Source organism: Carettochelys insculpta, chromosome 5, assembly GCF_033958435.1.
Source record: "Carettochelys insculpta isolate YL-2023 chromosome 5, ASM3395843v1, whole genome shotgun sequence".
NCBI classification, from domain to species: domain Eukaryota; kingdom Metazoa; phylum Chordata; order Testudines; family Carettochelyidae; genus Carettochelys; species Carettochelys insculpta.
Window position 1 is genome coordinate 89434364 of NC_134141.1, and position 23194 is coordinate 89457557.

Sequence of the window (23194 nt, forward strand, 5' to 3'; positions counted from 1 at the left end):
AGAAGAAAAAGTATTTTTGCTAACTACAAAAGGTTAATTTTTTAGGAATTACAAATGACAGCCAACAGCTCAAAGCAGCTCGCTGAGCATATACAATAAAACATGCCAACTAGGCTTAATGCATCCTAACTCGTGCTTCATGCAGGTTGCAGAGTTTCTTGAAGGTAAACTGCAAAGCATACAGCTGAATCTCCAGGTATACCCTTCACAGGCTGACCTTTCCGCACTGGGCTGATCCCTCTCCACTTTAGCTTAGTTCCTTTGTTGCTTCAAGTATTTTCAGCAGTGTTTCTTCATGGACAGAGAGGCAGTGGAGAAGAGCTAAGAATAACTCACCCCACAGCCTTAAATAGGATTTCCAAATGGTGGGAATCCTTTTTCTCCTAGTCTGGCCTCAACTTCTTCAAGTAGAAAAATATCAGCAGATCAGGATGGTTTTCTGTACCAGGTGACAGTCACCTGACCTTGCAGCATCAAAGCAGCAGTCCAGAAAGCTTCACAGGAAGATGAGAGCTTAACATCTTTGAAATCCTAAAGTCCTTTTGTGATCAGAGTCTCAGGGAAGCCAACTGAGGTCACTCAAGGTGAAATGCAAAGAATGGGGAAACCACTCCACAGAGCTAGGAGCTATTCTAATAATTAGCTTTACCAAGCCAGCACAACACAGTTTCTATAATATCTGACTGGTTACCCAGAAGCCAACAACTCAGTTCCCTTAAAGCAACCCACTCTCAGACATCCACCGAAACATCCAACTCAAATATGATGAGAACCATTCAAGAGCATATACATCATAAGAACATTCTACCAGTCCCTAAGGACCGGGCACATTACCTCCCAAATTAATGAATATTCCAGCTCTTACACCAAATGCAAGTTTATAGCCAATTTTTATTAACTAAACTAAAAATTATTTAAAAAGAAAAGAGTGCGCATTGGTTAAACGCAATCAGCTCCAGAATCTGATGAAGTGGGTTTAACCCATGAAAGCATGTTACCTAATATATAAAACTGCTAGTCTTTAAGGTGCTATAGGACTGCTGGGTTTTTTTTTTCTTTTTTGTGAAGCTACAAACTAACACAGCTACCCCTCTGAACGCACACATAGACATAAATACACTTATGAAATCAGATTCATAGTAGACATTTTGAGCTTTGTAGTTGCAAAGAGGTCTTACAGAACTAATCCACGATATCCATTTTCAGGGCAAATCCAAGCAGGTTTGGAATCTCAAATTTTGCAAATCACACTACCCTTCGTGAAGCTTAAGATGATCTGAGATAAAAATGATCAGGTCTGAGATGTCTGTTACAGTTTCCTAGTCTTCGCTTCACAGCTCATTCTCTTAAGGTGGACAACAGGCAATCATGAAGCCTTCCAAAATGACCTATTTCCCAAGCCTCTCCGGTAATTAGTTATATGGAGTAACAAGAAACAACTGTTTTCTACTCTTCACAGGTGATTTGCAATGTCCTTCCAGGAGAGCTGAATACATTAAAGACAGAAACCATTTGATTACATTGCATCACTACTGTTAGAGGTTGACAAATACACAAAACCACAAACATCACCTACCAGTACGTCTCTAAGCGTTCAATTCAGGAAATTTATTTCTGCAAGATGCTTAATCCTTTCTGGCCACGTGTCACACTTTCCTAATGTCCCAGGGATGCTGAGTGCCTATGTTCCCCAAGTGTAAACTACAGCTGTGATTGTTACATAGTCAATATTTCCATCTTCACACACAGCAACAATAATGTACCTAAACAGGAAAATCATATTCAGGGTCCAATGGTTCTGACATGATGGTTCACAACACCCATCTTGCATAAAATATCTTCATTATGCCATATTCATATCATAATATTTCCATGAACAATATGGAGCGTAGCATCACATTTACTAGTTAGCCACACAAGTAACAAAGTGGAGTTCCTGATCTGTGACACGGACTCCCAGGCAATATGGTAATACAAATGATAAGTCCCATTGAAGTTTGCCAGTCATTCTCAACTGCAAGCTAGCATTAGGGCCTTGGGCAGTGGAGTGGACCAGGGAATGTCACTCAGGAGGAAAGGGATGAGAAATGAAATGGGAATACTGGCTGCCTGGAATGAATGGGGTGTTCTGAGATCAGAACTTAGGAAATGGTGCTATCTGAATAGCTGAGGCAGTAGCCTCATGTTCCTCATACATGGTTGCTCCAAAAGAAAACTAGGGCATAGGCCTTGAGATGCAGGGTCTTCTTTTTTTCCTGAAGAGTGTGGGCACAAGAATTTTGCGCAACCAGGAACACCTGGGAATTAATGGAATCAGGGCAATCTGAGGAACTTTTCAGTCATTAGCCAGGAGAGAAACTCTTACCAGGGAATATCTAGAAGACCAAGCAGCTCATGTCTTCTCTACTAGCATTTCACCCTCATCTCTTCCACATCAACCACTTTTCCTCCTTGAGCTACTGCCCACTTCCTTTCCCACAAATAACTCCTCACCACTTCCTCAACAGCTCTTGCCACCCTTTCCTACTCTTCACCCTACCATTTCCCCCACTAACTCCCAGCATCCCACCAGGACCTTATGGCCCATGCCGGGGCACTGACTCTGCTCCAGCCAACTCCTTTCTTCTCTGCTGAGCCTGGAAAAGGGAGAGAGGCTGCAGGAACACGTGAGAGGGGATGACAGCCTTAAGCATCTCATAGCGTTGAATAAGCTGTGGTGATTTAATGAGTAACTATCGTTTATTTTCTCCCTATAGCAGTTGTGGTGTCTTTGTAACACTGGTTGTGACAGTAACAGCTCCCATCATGGCTGGGTTTGGAGCGGGGGGAGAAATAACTGAGCAAACAATGCAGCTGTGATTTGTGAAATGCAGTAATGATGACAGCCTGAGTCAGGCGTTTGCTGACAGTTGATGGCCCAGCTGTTTTCAATTCCTCCAAGTGCCCAACGCTGGAAGCCTTCACTGTTCAAATGAGTTGCTCTCCTCAGAGCAGAGACGTCCTGTGGATCCGGTCTGTAATGCCCTTTACTGATGGGCTAGAGTGAACTTGGTCCCTCACAGGTTAATTACTAGCCCAGCAGAAGCTCATCCCATCCGCTGGCTCTTGCTTCCACTCCCCAGGCAAGCATCAACCTTCACCCCCTTTACAGGAGACTAGGGAGAGCAAAGCACCTTCCCCTTTAAGAGGGACAGGGCAGCCTACGGCTCTTAACCCTCCTGCTGCCATGTTGCAGGTTCCCCCACATCAAGCTGCCTCCTGGTTCACGGACCGAGGGAAGGGTCAGAAACATGCATCAAAGGGATGGGCTGTGTCAGGTCAGGACAAATGCAGAGGGAGAAGATTCCTGTGTGCTGACCGTCTCTACTCAAACCATACACCTTGGCCATTCAAGCAGCCAGAAGGTCTCCCTGCTCCCCAGGACGGCTTCTCAGCTGAATGGTCACAGATACCAGTTATATGTCACACCTACACAGCACCTTTCTTCAGAGGCACTCGGAGTACACTTTGCTGAAGTCAGGCAATATCATCTGCAGCATACCCTGTAAGCTGTGCCGCTTGTGTGACCCCAGAAAACATTCAAATGCTGCCCAGCCGATTAGCAGAGTGCCCCATAGCGAGGTTCCTTGTTTCTACTCATGGCGCGTATTGCACATGCCTCAGTACACATGACATTTATTCCCACACATGCATGAAAAATGTTAGAGGGACCACTGATTACCTCCCCATTGACAGATGCATGAACAGCCACAAAGAAGTTAAGTTACTGGCCTCACACACACACACGTCAGTGGCAGAGGTAGGGAAAGCACCGAGACACCATTACTCTCAGTTTTGATTTCCACGATCTGCAGCTGCACCACTTTGTTGTTGTGGCATGGGAAGTGGGGTTGTTGGGTTGCTCAAGTACTCGGGGTCCAGAACAGGGTTGTACTCAGAATTGTAGGGGTCCAGGCAGGAGGTCCCGCCTCCTGCAGGGGTCCTGCTTCCTGCATCATTGTGGCCACACTGTTATTTTTAGTGTGTCAGCTTGACCAAAGAGAATGCACATCATCTTTGAAGCTGACACTTATCTCCAGCTCAAATACAGACATAGCTAAAGAAAGACTGAGAAAGCAGCACACAAGAAGGAGGATCTTAGGGAGTATGCTAGGATATACAGTCCAGGATCATTGGTGTGTGTTTCCAGCTTGATACATTAAAAGACACTCCAGATATTGCAGGCATGGTACTTATTTTTCGGATGTATTGGTAAATTTGCCATGTTTGTGCAAATTCTATAGGCTACCTAACTCTAAAATGAGCTTTCTACATTGCAAAAAGATGTATGCTGGGTTGATAAGTAAAAGGATTGTTTAGCAATTGGAGAGGGACATGCAAGGACACAAACTGGGGTATGTAAACTACCATTTAAATCATCTTCTGTACCAGATGACTGGAGGATAGGTAATGTGACAGTTATTTTTAAAAGGGTTCCTGAAGTGATCCCAGCAATTACAGGCCAGTAATTCTAACTTCAGTACCAGGGAAATTGACGTAAACTACAGTAAAGAACAGAATTATTGGACACAGAGATGAACGTGATTTGTTGGAAAGGAGTCAACACTCCTTTTGTGAAGGGAAACCGTACCTGGTCAGTTTCCTTCCTCTGCAAGTGGAGAGGAGTGGGCAGCCAGGCTGCAGCCTGGTTCCTGGCTCCCTACCACTGGTTGGAGCCAGGAAACTGACCAGGGCTCCTGCACTGGTCAGTTTCCTCACTCCTGACACTGGCAGCAGCTGAGAGCCTGACTCTTGGCTGCCGCCACTGACAAGAGCAGCTGTGGCCCCTGAGACAAGTGTGAATCTTGTCTTGTGTGGGGTTGTGTGAGAACGCAACCCCCACGTTAATCAGGGGCTACTGTATTTGTGTGCATTCTCTTTTCTCTCCTTTGTAGGAGGTACCAAGTTTGGCTAGATTCAGTCTACAAAATGAAGATTCTTGCAGAGCTTTAACATGTCTGCATTTCACATACACATACATATTATACAGCTACATACTATGCTACTTTCCTTGTCTGTCACACTGCCCCAACCTATATAACTTAGATCAAAAGTTATCTGATGGCATCCTTATTTTAAGCAGGAAAGTCACTTATCTTGCTTATATAACCTACATGTCCACACAGTAATGTGAATTGTTTTCGCTTATTTCAAGCTGATGTCGCACACAAGCCATCCAATGTAAAAATGTGCTATTGTGACACTGTTACACATATGGTATTTTGAATATAGACAGACAAGTGGAATATAAATACCTGCTGGACAACCACCATCCTAATGATGCTTGCACAAAGAGTGATATAAGACAGGGAAAATGTCCGGGAGTAAACCATATCTTCTCAAAAAAACCAAAACAAAACCCCAAACCAAAAAACCTTGTCAGCATAGGATTGACTATTTGACTGGTGCAAAAAGAATTGTTTGCAGTGTGGCTGGAGCCACAAAGTGAGGAAGAGAGAAGTTGGTCCTATAGAAGATATTACCTCACCCCTCTTATTTGAAAAATAGTTTCTCAGTTGACCAGATATTGATAGTATTTGGCCAAATAATCTCAAAAGTGGTCAAATATTTTAAAGCATGAAATTATTAGAACAGTAGGATTGAGACTTTATGGTGGCCACCAGGCTTAGCCTGAAACAGATGCTTGTGGCTAAGCACAACAGATGTTTAACAGAGTAATTTTAACTCACAATGGAAACAAGTAACTGAAGTGCTAAAAAAAAAAGAATGAATGATGCTATTCTAAAGGGTGACCAGCACCTACGGGAAATTTTACAGTATTAGACCATGGTCAAATACTGGGTGGTCAAATGACATGATCTGACTGATTTGTCAAACATACATCTGCATATCTTTGGGAACAGTCCAGAGCAAGCTGCATAAAACCCCAAAATGGAGGCTCTTTCACAAGCAGATTCAAGGCCTATCCCCCCAGACAGAATTGGGTCAATGGAAGAAGCTCTACAGTTATTTATCTGTATTACCACAGTGCCTAGGAGCCCCAGTCATGGATCCAGGCCTCCATTATGGCAGGCACCGTATAAACACAGAACACAGTAATGGCCCCTGTCCCAAAGTCCTTACAATCTAAGACAAGAATCAACGAATACAGACAAATAAGGTAGTACCAGCAAGACAGCTGTTATACTGGCCAGCATGACAGGCAGTGGTCTTAGCATACTTGCAGCCACACCACTGTCCAGCTTGCCTCCCATGGCACTGTCATTTTTGGTAGCATCCTATTGTGTTCCCAGGCTCCTTCAGGTGAGACAGCTGTAAGTCTGGTATAGCCATATCCCACAATGTCTCTGGGTTGCTGTCACCCAGTGACCTGGCTTGCCAGAGGCTCCTAGGTCTCCACTGTCTCTGGTGGCTGGGAGACACAACGTGCTCCCTGGGAGCTGGCTGGGCTGGCAGACTCATGCTTCTTCCTTTCAGGCAGCTAGCTCCTGCCTCTTCACCAGTCAACCCTCAACTAGCTCAGGCTCTCTCTTTTCCTCCCCCTCCAGGCCTGGCACTGGCTGCAGCTATAAGGAGACAGGGCTAGCTGGGCTGAAGCTCCCTTTAACTTCATGTGGGCTGGCAGGCAGTTTCTCCATTTCATCATGAGCATATATAATTTGCTTTCTCTGGGAGATCTGTGCTTCTGCAAGTACAACACAACGGTTACATTGCTTCCTTTTTTTCCCCTCCTTTATTTACTCTAAGTGGAGCCTTTGCCTTTTTATTTGCCTGCCAAGCACCATTCACATCTACAAGTTGCACCCACAATAAAGGTCAACAGCAGATGCTGCCCACTACCAGGTACACAAATCCTTCAAACAGAGGCTAGTCACCCCCTTCTGAAGGAATATTTGTATATGAATGCAGTGCCTCACAATGGACAGATTATAGAGCTGGGAAACTCAAAGTCTAAAGGTTTAGGTTTTTTGAGATTACTTAGCAAGGATATAAGCCAACAGAAAGTGATTTTGGATTCATTTTTCCCTTATAGGATTTATTTATCCAGTAGAGCTCTGACCTGCAGCAGCACTTGGTTTCAGTCAAGTTTTGCTTTTGTCTCTTACTTTCAGTGGCCTGTGGTGAACAGTGGCTGATGGACTTGAACTCAGGACTGTCCTGGCTCTCGGGCCACTGATGTTAAACAAAATTACAGTGCAGTACAAACCTCACTGATGTTCAAATGCTGAACTGTATTTTGATGGAGAAAGAACCCCTCTATCACACGCCATCCCTACCTACATCTCTGCTCATTTCTTCCTACTTCCTTTCTCCCCAGCCCAGTCAGAACCCCCCACCCCCACCTCGTTTGTCTCTGTAGCCTTCTCCAGGCATCCTTGGGCTGTCATCTAGCCTACCTCTTTTGACTTGACCTTTACATTCTGGTGTCACCTCTAAGCCTCCCTTCATTGAAATCCCTCTTAAAACACACTTCTGCTGAGCCTACCAAGGCAAACCTATCCACAGCCTGGAAGAAATGCTTTTACACACCCAATAACATGTGCACTCCTCTTGCTTATCGAGGACAGGTTATCTACTCATTTAATCACCGACAAATTCTCTACAGCTCCAAGTATGGCATCTGTACAAATGATTTTGCTTGCTAGCACATTATCTATCATTTGCATCTGGGACAAGCTGTTTTGAAAACACTGTGTGCATTTGGGTCTGGTGAAGAATGTTGAATAGATGCTAATTTCCCTTTCACACTTTTCCAGAGCTCCTAGGAGCAGTGGGAGCAGGTGTGGAGAAGAAGCGGAGTCAATAGCTCAGCTCCTCTCTATTAGATCATGCAGCTACCCTGTCCCCATATTGTTTTATTGAGCAGTAACCTAGGATTCCTACTCTTCTCTCGCTAGCTGCTCATCTGACACTGCATGGTTCCCTTCACCTCTCTGTCAGCTTGGAGCACTAGAAACAATACGGGGGAGGGGAGCAGAGGTGAGGCAGTGAGCAGCCTACTTGAAAGGTGCAACCACCACTTGTGGCTGGAACAGGTCTGAACAGCAGCCTCTTCCCTTCTGCTTGCCCAGAAGCAGCTTGACATTCAGTGTGGGCCACAGAGATGCAGAAGGAATGGGCAGGGCGACCAGACATGCCATTATGATGTACTTTCTCTTACACAAGACTCTGTAATCGCCCCACTCCACTTTTCACATTTGCTCTCTGGTCACCTACAGGTGGTCTGCACATTCATGTCAACCAAGATGCTGGATGCTTGGCAAATCTACCATTTAGGCAAAGAGCCGTAGTTCAGCACCTGTCTTCCTATGCATTAAGTACATTGATGATTTAACCAGAAAGTACACTGTCAACACTGACCCAGAGCTGGTTTTGTAGGGGGAAAATAACTGAGGAAACAATGTGGTTTTGACTTGTGAATAGCAGCAGCAATGAGAGCTGGTATTATCTAAACTTGCTGAATCTTTGACTCAATGAACCACTTAAATGTATCTGTAATGCCCTTTATTGAGGGGCTAGAGAGGACATCACCACATCTAGGTCAAGGATTCAGCCCAGCCAGAACCCCACCCGTTTTCCACTTCTCCTACAAACGGTATCTTTCCCTGTCTTGCCCTAGAGGGCCAGGAAAGTGAAAGATGCTGCCACCTGGCTCACAGCCCCCTCAGCCTTCTCACTTCTGTTCTCACTGCCTCATAATAAGAGAGCCAGGGGACATGCAATGAAACTAAAAGATGAGAAACAAAAACCCGCTTTTGTACACAACCTGTGATTCAGCTGTGGCACACGCTGCCCCCAGAAGTTGAGGCCAAGAAATTAACCACATTCAAAAAAGGGATTCATGTTTACTTAGACATCAAGTATATCGAGAGTTGACTATAATTAGAGACAGTAAGATTTTGGAGGGGATATTGAAACTTGTATTTCAAGGCTCACTCGAGTTCCTATGGCTGCATCTACACTAGCAAGTTCTTTTGAAAGATTTTTCGAAAGAAGGAAGCTCTTTTGGAAAAGCCCAAGGAGCATCTACACACAAAAAGTGTTCTTTTGAAAGTAAATCAAAAGAATGCGGTGCTCCTGTCGAAACTGCTCTTCCCTTCCCATTTCAGGAAGGGTGGCCCCTTTCGAAAGCTGCTTTCTAAAGACACCTTGCAGGCCCTTTTTCCCCCCACCCCCCGAAAGAGCAGTCCTCATGGGGCCCTGATTTTTCTAACCCCGGCCCATTCTTTTGAAAGAAGAGAGGGCTGTGTTGCTCTCGAAAGAGCAGATCACTCTTTTGATCGGCTTTTGTGTGTGTGGATGTACTCTTTTGGAGGAAGTTCTTTCAGAAGAGACCTTCTGTAAGGGCTTCTTTTGAAAGATCTCTGTAGCGCAGATGTAGCCTATGGGTATGTCTGCACAGCAGCCTTATTTTGAAATAGGATTTTCCAGTTTGATCAGCATCCTACCTGCCAGCTCATGAATTGGGAGGAAGGAAAAGGTTAGGTGTGCCCAGCAAAGAGAGCTTGGTGATATCAAGAAGTCAGGTAAAATAAGGAGGGCAGAAATGCCTGTGTGGTAAATTCTCCCAAAGCTGACTTTGTCTTTGATCACGTAGGCTATTGTCCATACTACTGTGTATATTTGCTTAACTTGTATAGCTCAAGTGTGAGTGTCAATTACTCTGAGTGACACAAGCTGCATGGATGTAAGTACGTACTGGTTTGGACAGTGCTGTGTTGGTGGGACAATTTCTCCTGCTGATCTAGCTTCTGCTGCTCATGGAGGCTTGAGTAGATAAGCCACTGTGAGGGGTCTCTTCTCTTGGCTTAGACCAACTGAATCCTGCATGTAAGCTCTCTAGTGCAACTGTGTTCAGAGAACCCCACCGCCATCCTCAGGGATAGCTCCATTACCCTTGGCACTCGCATGCACCTTCCATCAGAGGAACTGAAAGAATTTGCCGAGGTGGGTTAGTATTAGCCTTGCCAACCATTACCACTGGAAAGTCATCAGTCCAGCCCTCCTTTCCCCCAAAATATTGAGCCAGGCTTAAAAATCATGAGGGTTTGGTTTTGCATGAAATACAGGCACTGCATTTTCCTTCTCAACTCTGAACCTTTCAGATGCTCTCAGGTCCCAATTGTCAACCTTTCCTCTACAACCAGGCAGGTAGAAGCTTACTTTTCTATCACTGCCAGAGCCCCCACTGACCAGGGCGGGCTGACAGCTGCGGGAGCTCCCAATGACTGGAACAGGCTGTCTGACAGCAGGAGCTCCTCCCAACCCAGGCGGTCGGACAGTGGAAGCCTCTCCTTCAAATGGCCGGGGCTCCTCCTGGCAGCCTGTCCTGCAAGGAGAGGCTCCCATTGTCACCTCTGGGTGGCTGTGGCTCCCCACGTCAGCCCTAGTCAGGGCAAACCCAAAAACAAGCGCTCACATAGACTGGGGCTGGCTGGGAGCAGGAAGGAAATAACCCTGGCATATGAGAGCCCTAAGTCAGGCTTAATTTTACTTATAAATCACTTCTGTTGTGTTTAATTGACAAGACTCATGCATCTGTTGAAATGGGTCTTTGCCCACGAAAGCTTATGTGCCAAAATATCTGTTAGTCTATAAGTTGCCACAGGACTTCTTGTTGTTCTGGGGCAGATGGTTACCTAGCCAGTCCTGGTTCACACAGCATAGCTGGGGACAGGCAGAGAAACTAAACCCTAAGCTCCTTCTATGACCACTAGACAGGGCTGTCCATGTAAAATACTTAGCTGGTTTCTAAAAGTTATTGAGCTGGCTTGGTAATAAGAAAAACCAAACAACAGAATCACATTTATATCACACCAGCTTGTACCAGAACTTAAACCAGAGCAGGGGTTGGCAACCTGCGGCAGCAACGTGTCCTGAAGGAGGAAGCTTGCAGGCCCCCTGCCAGAGCCATGAAAAGAAGCAGGAGATGGCGGAGTGAGGGAGGCAGCAGTGGAGATACAGAGCAGGAACCCAACTCCCCCAGCAGCGCACTGCTCACCAGCCACCACCAGAAGCTGCAGGCAGGTGCCCCTCGACTGTGCCAGGGAGATGGGGGAAGAAAGCAGCTGGCTTTCCCACAGCCATGGTCAGCGTTGCTTCCTCCGCTGCCAGCCTGGGGGGGCTCTTGTCCTCCTCCTCCTTTGGCAGAGTGGCTGCTCTTCCACCAGCTGTTTGCTCCCCCCCCTTCCCTGCTGCTGCCACCAGCTCAGACGTGCCCACCCACAGCACCCGGCGCTCATGCTGCCTGGACTGCACCATCCACCTGCACTGTGAGGAGGGCCGGGGGCACTGGGTCCGGGCTGCCTCCTTGTACCTCACCAGCTGGGGGAGGTGGGCAGCATGCAGAGCGTCTGAGGCAGGTAAATCCTGGGAATGGGGTTGGTGGTTTGGGACTGAGAGGGGTTAAACTTGGGGCTGAGGGACAGATTTGTGGGATGCAGTAAAGCTTAGGGATAGGGGGAAGACTTGGATGTTGAGGAGGGAAAAACATGGAGATGGGGATAACTTTCATTGTGTGTGCGCTCTTCTTAAAGTGGGGTGACAAAAAGCATGGTTTGATTATTTATTAAAGAACGTCTCGTATTCACGTGCATTGCGGCTCTGGACATATTGATTTCATAGCCAAATTTGAAAAAATGGCTCTTCTCGCTATTTCGGTTGTGGACCCCTGAACTAGAGCATGTCAATGCAGTGTCTTACAGAACGCAAGTTAGTAACAGAAGAAAAAAAAGAAACCTAATGCCTATCTTTTCATGCTCAATTTTTTATTTCAGTTTTGTGCAACTACATAAGTATAAATATTTTGTTCAATATACAACATTTATGACATCCATAGGGAGTTTCTTAAAGAAAGTCAGACTGCAAACACTTTATTGCACAGACCCTAACAAACTGTGTTTGTAAGCTGATAAATCTACAGCAGGAAGTCTACAGAGGAGCACGTCATAATCTACAATCACACAAAGAAAGACCATCTAGTACACAGGACAGAGGATCTCTAACAGCTCACTGGTAAGGCAAACACCAATAAACATGTACTACATGAACACGAGCCAAAGCACTGTTACACTTCCAAAGTGGGGAAAAAAAACCAAACCAAACCAAACCAAAAACAAAACAAAACCCACAAAAAACAAAAATAAAAAACAAAATAACTAAATCCAAACAAAACCCAACGACCCTTATTTGGCAGAAGTGATAACGCACTATACAAAATATACATAGGATACATTTGTAAACAAATGGATAGATGTGTTTTAAACGAAACAAGAGGACAGTTTAAAAATGCAAAAGACTGTAAACTAGGAAATACCTCCCAGGCAGACATGTCAGGATGCCTAAGTGCATTAGTGTTCGGTTAAAACGACTGCCAAAGCACAGATACATACTGTACATGCTGAGACCATTTTCTCTTCAAAACTTCTAAAAAATATTTTCTTTAATTGTTGTATCATGTGAGCGCATATAAGGGGATGTTAATATAACAGCATTGCGTAAAAACTTAGGAGTACTTGTATCCAATTTCATCATTTAATCACAGAATCACTGGAATGAATTCACACCCAACTGGCCAGTGGGGGGAAAAATTAGCATCACAGTAGCTGTCCTACAAATCTCCAAGCCAAAATTACACTATGCTTTGAGGAAAAACTGTATACCTCTAGAAACTGAAAGGAATTCCAGAGGAAACTGATAGTATATTGGATCTTACATGAATAACAAAAATAAGCAAAAATACCATTTTGTTGATACCAATAATTTAAAAATACTCATCTGTGTGGCTATTTCTGTAGTGTTCCTGTACATGTTTCAAACTTTACCTTTTGTCCTTCAAAACAAACCAAATACCTCCACACTAAAACAATCAGACAAGTTCAACATGTTCCACAGTATACAAAATTTAAATAAGGCTTAGCAAAAGTCATAAAGACAGTCACATTCTAGCACCAAATAGCTCCAACAGGTCCCTTTGTTACAAAAATGCTGCTTTTTAAAATTACAGTATTTACCTTTTTTTTGCATACAAATAAAGAGATCATGTTATGAAATGTCCGGAGCTACTCAATGCATTTAGAAATGAATGTGAAACCAGCAATTACTTGCTAAAAACAGCAAGTTTCATCTACAACATAAGGCCCCAGCTATGTATTAAAATGTCTCAGATGTCCTGATCTTTTCTGAAGATGTGATACTGAAATCACTTTTTTTTTTCCTTTTGAACCACACATCGTAAAAGGGAAAAAAGCTAAATTGCATGAAGCTAGTTACTCAAACCTACATACCACGAGAACGGATAGTCTTTAAATTCATTAAAAACAGGGCTGGGAATAGTACTGAAAGTCATCTGCTTCTGCTTATGCCTCACCTCTATAAAGGCCTGAACTTAAAAGAGCTAAAAGGGACTCGAGACAGGATTGCAGCAGAAACTAAGCATATGGGCTTGAAGTCTCAGCCTTGTCTGAAGTGAAGGTCCCAGGCAGCCTCTCTCAAGACAAGATGAGAACATCTGTTTCATCTGATAATGCTACTCAACTGGGTGTAGTGATAATGGAGGCTTCTCCCTTCACCGTAATTATGCCTATTCTAAATGAGAGGCAGACTGTGCACTAGGGAGATTAAGTTAGATCTTACATTCGATCTGGTGAAGCAGTTCACCAGATACTGTACTATCAAAATGTACAGTTATTAAAAATAGACATAAAATTTTACAATAAGCCACCATAATCTACTGTTTTTAACACTATCTAGACTTCTAAACAAGTAAAAATGTGGCTTATTTTCTTTCCCTTTTTTACATCAGACCACATTTGTTGCGTGTTTACCCTAGGTCTGAGTTTCAGTAATTCTGCTTCATATTTGACTATGGCATATAAGTGGCAAAGCAACTATCTTTTAAAAAAAGGTAATAGTAAACAATACAATCAGCAGCAATGTATATACGCTACATTCAAAACCAAACAGATCATGAGATATTTACAGAGAACATCTTTTTCTCAACAACTCTCAACTGTAAAGGTACTTTTGTACAAATACTCTATGGTAACAGTTTTACCGGTTACATTTGGGAAGGCATTTTGAAAAAGGTCCTCTCTTTATACACCTGGCCCCCTGCTGGAGCGGCATGAAGATACCACACACAGTGCTGGTTTCAAAAGGTAGTCAAGAGACGTTCAGCTAAAGTTTTTAAGTCACAGCCGCCAAGTTACTGCTATTGAGAGGACTTTTTGTGAGGACTGCTCCGTGAAGCATCCTTTCCTCGCCTCTGCCGCACTGAGTCTTTATCAGATGAAAGTGCATTAGGACGGTCAGAGGTGGTTACTGACCTGGATAAATCTTTACCGATATTTTGTTTTTTTGCAGCAGAAGGCTGAACTTGGTTAGGATCTTTTCCCTTTACATCCACAGTGTTGCTAGAAGACAGAGTTTTTTCTTGATTTCCAGGTTTACTCCCAAGGTTTGAAGCAGGATGAAAGGCTTCCACTAGGATAGAAGAGCTATGCAAGGTCAACAGTGAAACACTTTTTGTGATTTCTCTTTTACCATCTCCTGTAGGAGGGGTGGCTTGCTTTTTCAGTTCCTTGCAGCTGGTAACAGGAAGCTCTGGTAAACCAGCTTTCACCTTTGTTGAAGACGCATCATTGTTTGAAGACAAACCAGATGTTTCTTGCCTACATTCAGGGAAGGTGGGTGGACAATTCAGATGCTTTGATGGAGTTACAGCTGAACGACATGCACTCTGCACAGGGGCAGCAGATGTAAGCTTTGTGGTAATCTGCTTGTTTGCATCTGTGAACTGTTTCTGATTAACTTGTCCCTTCCCTTTTGAATCTGGAGAGCCTTTGCTAATGACCACTGCCTTTTCTGCTACTTTCCCCCTGGCATCGCAGTTTGTAAAGGAAAGGCTGGGCTCCAATCTCCCACCATCATTCTGAACATAAAGTGCTTCTGTGCATTTTTGTCCTTCGGGTCCTTTGTCCGCAGCGACGGCCTGATTACTTGGGCCCTTGTCTGCCTGTTTGTTCAACAAGGGGCAGTCTTTCACAGTGGATAACTTTGGAAGCATGTTTTGCTTCTCACATATGGAGTGTTGCTTCGGCTCAGCAGCCCCACTGAAGCCTGCTGTTTCCTGCCTGAGAAAATGCTTGAAGTTTTCTGGGCCTGATGGTGCATGGCCGTTATAAAAGGATTTAGATTTGATTTCAGGAGTGCTGCTACTGATCTGGATTGAAGGTGCTGACCCGTGTTCCAGACCTGGAGGCCTTTCTACCTGCACGTGCTCGTTATTTAGCTTTTTCTGAGAAACTGGAACAAAAGAAAGAGAATCCTGCACGTATTCATTGGCATGTTTCCCGTCTTTCCGAAAGCCTGCAGGGGTCTGAATAACCGTTTCTTTTTCTTTTACATTTGCAGTGCACTGTCTTTGTGCAACTGTTATCTTGTCAGAGTGTTTAGATTTAGAGGAACAAGTTTCAGTTACTTGCCTGGATTTGTTATTACTGCTTTCTGGGCATGTGGAAGCAGCTTTGCCTTGCTCTTGCACACCTAGATGCACATGAGTATCTATTACACAATTCCTGTTTGCAATCTCTCTTGCCGCAGAGGAACCTGAAGAGCTAAATTGCTGTCTAGTCATCAGGTTGGATAGCTCTCTCTCTGAAGTTTGAAGCTGCAGAGTGCTGGACTGTTTCTGATCTTTCTTTCTCAAATCTTTGGAGTTGTCCTTCTGGACAGAGGAACACATCGGTGATTTCTCACTTTTCATATTAGATTCTGCTGATGGTTGTACAAGTGTTTTGGACAAAGGTGTTTCACTCTTTGAGTCTGTTGCTTTCTGCTTATTTATGTCTCTCTCTACAGAAGTACCAGCAGAGGTAAAGTCCTGTTTTGGTAGCTCTTTCCCATCTTTAGATTCTACCTTAGAGCCACCTGCCTGCACTCTTGCTCCTCCATGTGTTTGAAAGGGAATGGCAAAGTCAGCAGAGTTATTCTGAATGATTTTAGAGTCACTTGTTTTGAAAGCATCTGGGACAGATTTCTTCAGAGATGAATCTCTGATCCCCTCAGCTTTCACTGGGAAAGATTCATAATTTCTTTGTGTTACCGGGTACTTGACAGGCAAATCCTTTTGGGATTGCCTCTCTTTTCCTGTGGTTTTTTCAGGGGCGTTTTGGGCTGTGCAAGGTGTGGTAGGTACAGGGGCAGTGTGGACACACTGATTTTGGACAGTATGTAATTTTGCCTCAGTTGCACGGTCCTTCTCTTTTGAATGGGAATCCTCTCTCTTTTGATCAACTTCCCTGATAGAACCATTGCCTGTAGCACTTGGTTTGGAAACCTTTTTTCCCGTTTCTAGTTCTGTGGTTGCTGGTGCATTTTGAAAAGTCTTGCTTGATTGGAAAAATCGGGACTCTAGTAGATTAAACTTACTAGACTCTGAACAGGGTGGCAATACCTCTTTCTGACAGGGTATCTGCCCCTTTACACTGTTGCTTTGCGATGCTAGAGGCACGGAAGAGCCCACCTCATTGCTGGTGTTTTGACTTTCTGGTAGTGTGCCTGAAGAGAGTTCTGTCTTTGAAGACTGAGGTCCAGAGAGTAAGGCAATATCTAAAGTGCCTTCAATTGGTTTCAAACAAGAAACTGACCTTCCTTCTAGTTTATACTCTGAAGGACTCTTTCTGACAGGAGACTCGGTAGAAATCAGGGCCGATTTTTCCACACCAGTTTCTACTCGGCCATTCAAGGCTTTCAGAGGAACAAAAGAAACTGAGTTAATCTGCGCAGCATGTGTACTGCTGATAAATGCTCTGCTATCAGCAGCTGTAGAAGAATCCTGCTGTATATTGATGGGTCTCGCTGTATTAAGTGTAATGCAGTCATGAACATTTGATGTCATTTTGGACTTCAGCACTGGACAGAGGCTGTCACCTTTTTCTTCAAAGGACATTTTCTTTCTGAGATAATCAATATTTACAAGCTTACCATCTGTTCTTTCAAATTTGACAAATTCTTTTGTTGGTGCACTTTTCTCTGTGTTTTCTCCCTTTCCATTTAGCAGCCTATCAGAGGAGTGAGGTAGCACATCTTGCAAAATACATGGAGGAGAAATTCTTTTGAAGTCATAAGAGATATGACTGAGTTCATTAAATGGAGGCCCGTGACATGGGATGTGTGTATCTAAAGAAACAGCATCACTTGGCCTACTATTTGCACTCTTGTGAAAGGGGTCTTTGAGTATGCCACCTACCAAGGGGGGCTCCAGAGCAGGAGTTTTAGTTTCAAAGTGATTTGATCTTTCCAAAGCTTTCTGAAATGTTTTTTTGTCCCTTTCTTCCAGTTTTAAGGTGCCAGGATTTTCTGACTTGCTATTAGGCTCATGTATAGTGCTCGCTTTCTGCAGACACTCGTGCTTCTCAGCAAGATCTTGTTTTTTCATAACTATCTTGACCTTTAATTTCTCTCGATCCAGCTCGTCGACGGACTCTTGCCTACCCAGCTTTCTGCAGACAGGGCGTTTCAGACAGCCTTGCTCTGCAGGCCTGACTCGGGTGAGTGATGGCACATCACACACATTCTCGTCTAGGCTCTGAAGTGTTACTTCTCTTTGGGACAATTCTCTATTCACCTCCTCTTGAGTCACTTCCAGGCTGTGTTTGCGTGAGCATAAGTGTTTCTTGTCACAGCCATAAGATGGAGCAAGTTTCTCTTCAGACTGGACCCTCTTTAGCAGTGGAGACCTGGGGGGCTCTGCACTCTTTGGCCTCACTATGTGCCTTACAATAGTTGGCGGGGAGTGCATCTTGCTGGGGAATGCCTGAGCTATTTTTGAATTGCCAATTGAATGCCCCAGTAAAGGTGATGGCGATCTCTGAGGGGATGTTGGCTGTGGGGTTGGAGAAGGTGTTCGTGCCAAGGGAGAGAGAGGAATGCTACCAGCTGACTTGCGCCTCCCCGAACGGTATCTTTGTCCGCCAAGCTTTGGACCCAAGCCATGAAGAGTGCTGGGTCTTATGTGACCTGAGCCAGCTGGAGAATTGGGTGCACTTGAGCTAGGGGAGCTGCTCTGGGAGGAATTGGTACCTAGAAAAGAAAACATATAAAATTAGAGAAGTTCTTCAGCACTTGCCTCTAATAACTAATGCAGAAGCAGCACATAAAAAATGTACCGATAAGCCTTTTTATTACCTGCCAAAGCATTCCACGGTTTGCTAGGCTGCAAGTTATTGGACTGTAAAATAACATCATTCTTACAAACATGCTTTCCCCTTTATTTAAATTAGCAATTATTTTCACCCAGGATTTAGAAGCCAATATTGTCTGCCATTTCACTGAAAAAAAGTTTCAAGCTTTCAGATGGGTTTATATCTTCAGCCAGGGCTAGTAAACAACACCATTCCTTTTTACAGCTGCTAAAATTATATGAACCAAAATGGGGCAGGTGAAGCAATCTAGATATCAGAAAGATGTGACATTTAAAGTCTACTGCAGCTCTGCACCCTGTCACAGGAAATCCATATTTATTATACCTCACACTGGTCCCCTGAGCTAGCAATGCTGTTTCCAATGTAATTTTCTTTCCTTTACTTGTCATATTCTCTCAACTAACTCTAATTTTTCCCTAGGTAATTTCTATATTTGATTTATTCATTCATGACGTTTTATTTTCTATTAATTTTTCTATTTAAAAAACTGAATAATACAATTTTGGAGACAAATGTAAGAGACAGTTTCTTTTTAAGTGCTTTTGCACCATCCCAAAATCTTTGACTTAGTACTGTGTTTTTTTGGTAATCCAAATGAAAATCGAACAATTCAGTGTCTTGGATTTCACACATGGGACTACTCCAATTGGTATTGAGTACAGACTAAAAACTTAATGAAGGTAACATCTCTTTCCATTCCCTCTAATTTCCTATTAACTACTTACCAGATGGGAAATCAGGAGTGGAGCGGTAGCTTGGGGTAGGAGATCTGGGAGACAAGCTGTGAGTTGGGGAGCCAGGCAAGCTCTCTCCCGATGACAGGGATCGGTTCAGGCAGGAGAAACTTCGGCTGGTGTGAAGAAGAGGAGAGGGCTGCTTTGCTAGCTTTTTAAAGAGAGACCTCCTCCTAGGGTCAGAACAGGAGAGAAGTCATCAGGAGGGACACTGCACAAATACATCATCGCAGCAGAAGCTCTTAATAAACCACTGGAGGAGGTGGACCAGGGTGGACACTGGCAGCTGGTTACTTCTCGCGGCGGGCAGCGTCCCACCTCTGCTCAGAACCCTCCCACCGTGGTACTGGAAAACCGTTATGCCGTACTTGATACAGGAGACCAAGAATTACCCCGTACAGAAAAGGAGAAGCCTCGTACCCCCAAGGCTCGGAAGTCTACTGCCACCCCTGCAAGAAGGAAACGTACAGTAGTGGTGGTTGGAGACTCTCTTCTGAGGGGGACGGAGGCGTCCATCTGTCGCCCTGACATTTCCTCTCGGGAGGTGTGCTGCCTGCCAGGGGCCCGTATCTGAGACATTATGCAGGCATTGTCGAGGATTATCTGACCCTCTGACTACTATCCCATGCTTCTCATCCATGTGGGCACTAATGATACTGCGAGGTGTGACGCTGAGCAGGTCAAGAGTGACTTCAGGGCTCTGGGGGCATGGGTCAGGGAGTTTGGGACACAGGTGGTATTCTCTTCAATCCTGCCTGTCAGAGGTAGGGGCCCAGGCAGAGACAGCTGTATCCTGGAGGTGAACGCTTGGTTGCGTAGATGGTGTCGCCAGGAAGGCTTTGGTTTCTTTGACCACGGGATCCTTTTCCAGGAAGGACTGCTAGGCAGAGATTGCGTTCACCTTTCGAGGAGGGGGAAGACCATATTCGGACACAGGCTGGCTAACCTAGTGAGGAGGGCTTTAAACTAGGTTCGACGGGGGCAAGGGAGCAAAGCCTGCAGGTAAGTGGAGAGCATGGATACCTGGGAGATGAACTTGAAATGGGAGGGAGTATGGGGCTACACTGGGAGAGTAAAAAGAGGGCCAGGGCAAAACTGGGAGGCAAGACCAAATCAATGTCTCAGATGCCTATATACAAATGCAAGAACTATGGGGAATAAACAAGAAGAATTGGAAGTACTAATAAATGAATACAACTATGATATCGTTGGCATCACAGAAACTTGGTGGGATAATACTCATGATTGGAATGTTGGTATTGAAGGGTACGGCCTGCTTAGGAAGGACAGGCAGGGAAAGAAGGGAGGAGGTGTTGCCTTGTATATTAAAAATGTACACACCTGGACAGAGGTGGAGATGGATGTAGGAGATGGACGGGTTGAAAGTCTCTGGGTTAGACTCAGATGAGTAAAAACAAGGATGAGGTCCTACTACTAGGCGTCTACTACAGGCCCCCTAGCCAGGTGGAAGAGGTGGATGAGGCTTTCTTTAAACAGCTAACAAAATCATCCAGGGCCCAGAATTTGGTGGTGATGGGGGACTTCAACTATCCAGGTATATGTTGGGAAACTAATACAGCAGGGGACAGACTGTCCAATAAATTCTTGGATTGCATTGCAGACAACTTTTTACTCCAAAAGGTTGAAAAAGCTACCAGGGGGGAAGCTGTTCTAGATTTAATTTTAACAAATAGGGAGGAAATTATTGAGAATTTGAAAGTGGAAGGATGCTTGGGTGAAAGTGATCATGAAATCACAGAGGTCACAATTCTAAGGAAGGGCAGAAGGGAAAACAGTACAATAGAGATAATGGATTTCAGGAAAGCAGATTTTGGTAAACAGCTGGTAGGTAAGGTCCCATGGGAAGCTAAACTGATGGGAAAAATGGCTGAGGAGAGTTGGCAGTTTTTCAAAGGGACATTATTAAGGGCCCAAAAGCAAGCTATCCTGCTGCATAGGAAAGATAGAAAACATGGCAAAAGACTGCCTTGGCTTAACCAGGAGATCTTGCATGATCTCAAACTAAAAAAGGAATCGTATAAGAAATGGAAACTAGCACAAATTACAAAGGATGAATATAGGCAAACAACACGAGCATGCAGGAGCAAGATTAGAAAGGCTAAGGCACAAAATGAGCTCAAGCTAGCTACAAGCATAAAGGGAAACAAGAAGGCTTTTTACAAATACATTGGTAACAAGAGGAAGACCAAGGAGAGGGTAGGGCCATTGGTCAGTGAGGAGGGAGAAACAGTAACAGGGAATTTGGAAATGGCAGAGATGTTTAATGATTTCTTTGTTTCGGTCTTCACTGAGAAATCTGAAGGAATGCCTGACATAGAGAATGCTAGTGAAAAAGGGGTAGGTTTAGAAGTTGAAATACGAAAAGAACAAATTAAAATTTACTTAGAAAAATTAGATGCCTGCAAATCACCAGGGCCTGATGAAATGCATCCTAGAATCTTCAAGGAGCTGATAGAAGAGGTATCTGAGCCTTTAGCAACCATTTTTGGAAAATCGTGGGAGACGGGAGAGATTCCAGAAGACTGGAAAAGGGCAAATATAGTACCCATTTACAAAAAGGGGAACAAGAATAACCCAGGAAACTACAGGCCAGTCAGCTTAACTTCTGTGCCAGGAAAGATAATGGAGCAGGTCATTAAAGAAATAATCTGCAAGCAATTGGAAGGCGGTAAGGTGATAGGGAACAGCCAGCATGGTTTTGTTAAAAACAGATCATGTCAAACCAATCTAATAGCTTTCTTTGATAGAATAACGAGCCTTGTGGATAAAGGGAGAAGCGGTGGATGTGATATACCTAGACTTCAGTAAAGCATTTGACACAGTCTCACATAATATACTTATCAATAAACTACGCAAATACAACTTAGATGGGGCTACTATAAGGTGGGTGAACAACTGGCTGGATAACCGTACCCAGAGAGTAGTTATTAATGGTTTTCAATCCTGCTGGAAAAGTATAACTAGTGGGGTTCTGCAGGGGTCTGTTTTAGGACCGGTTCTGTTCAATATCTTCATTAACGATTTAGATATTGACATAGAAAGTACACTTATGAAGTTTGCAGATGATACCAAGCTGGGAGGGGTTGCAACTTCTTTGGAGGATAGGGTCATAATTCAAAAGGATCTGGATAAACTGGAGAAATGGGCTGAGGTAAACAGGATGAAGTTTAATAAGAACAAATGCAAAGTGCTCCACTTAGGAAGGAACAATCAGTGTCACACATACAGAATGGGAAAGGACTGCCTAGGAATGAGCACAGCAGAAAGGGATCTAGGGGTTATAGTGGACCACAAGCTAAATATGAGTCAACAGTGTGATGCTGTTGCAAAAAAAGCAAACATGATTCTAGGATGCATTAACAGGTGTGTTATGAACAAAACACGAGAAGTCATTCTCCCGCTCTACTCTGCGCTGGTTAGGCCTCAGCTGGAGTATTGTGTCCGGTTCTGGGCACCGCAGTTCAGGAAGGATGTGGAGAAATTGGAGAGGGTCCAGAGGAGAGCAACGAGAACGATCAAAGGTCTAGAGAACATGACCTATGAAGAAAGGCTGAAAGAACGGGGCTTGTTTAGTTTGGAAAAGAGAAGATTGAGTGGGGACATGATAGCAGATTTCAGGTATCTAAAAGGGTGTCATAAGGCAGAGGGAGGGAAGTTGTTCTTCCTTGCCTCTGAGGATAGAACAAGAGGCAATGGACTGAAATTGCAGCAGGGGAGGTTCAGGTTGGACATTAGGAAAAAGTTCCTACCTGTCAGGGTGATCAAACACTGGAACAAATTGCCAAGGGAAGTGGTAGAATCTCCATCACTAGAGATATTTAAGAAGAGGTTAGATAGATGGCTTTCAGGGATGGTCTAGAAAGTGCTTGGTCCTGCCATGAGGGCAGGGGGCTGGACTCGATGGCCTCTCGAGGTCCCTTCCAGTCCTACTCTTCTATGATTCTATGATTAATAATATCCCTCTTACCTTCCCAAAAGTGAAGAACAGAAAATTGCAGAATTGCTTAGGGCTTTAGAAAATGGGATGAATCTGAGACAAATAGGTTCTTGGAGCCAACACAGAAGTCATTTCCCTTCTTTTTTCCCTTAGGGGAGAGGGAATCTGTGGGAAAACAAAGGGAGCTAAGGGTGTCCTTGAACTAATTTTCAGTCGTGGTCTCTCAACCACTGTGCGGGGTCTTACCCTTGTGGGTAGTTCTCTGTTTGGACAGTGGGTCTCCTTGGAAATACTCA

General features: G+C 44.3%; 1 protein-coding gene across 4 annotated transcripts in view; it reads right to left on the bottom strand.

The window, feature by feature from the left end:
* Positions 1-11757: 11757 nt before the first annotated feature.
* MAST4 (microtubule associated serine/threonine kinase family member 4) overlaps positions 11758-23194 on the bottom strand; it is a 403649-nt gene continuing 392212 nt past the window's right edge. For all 4 annotated transcript variants that reach the window (XM_074995485.1, XM_074995487.1, XM_074995488.1 and 1 more), the window contains 2 exons: positions 18932-19113; positions 11758-18084 (listed from right to left, as the gene is read on the bottom strand). In XM_074995485.1, the coding sequence (XP_074851586.1) occupies positions 14213-18084; positions 18932-19113 (4054 nt within the window). In that variant the 3' untranslated portion in view covers positions 11758-14212. The remainder of the gene's footprint in view (positions 18085-18931; positions 19114-23194) is intronic.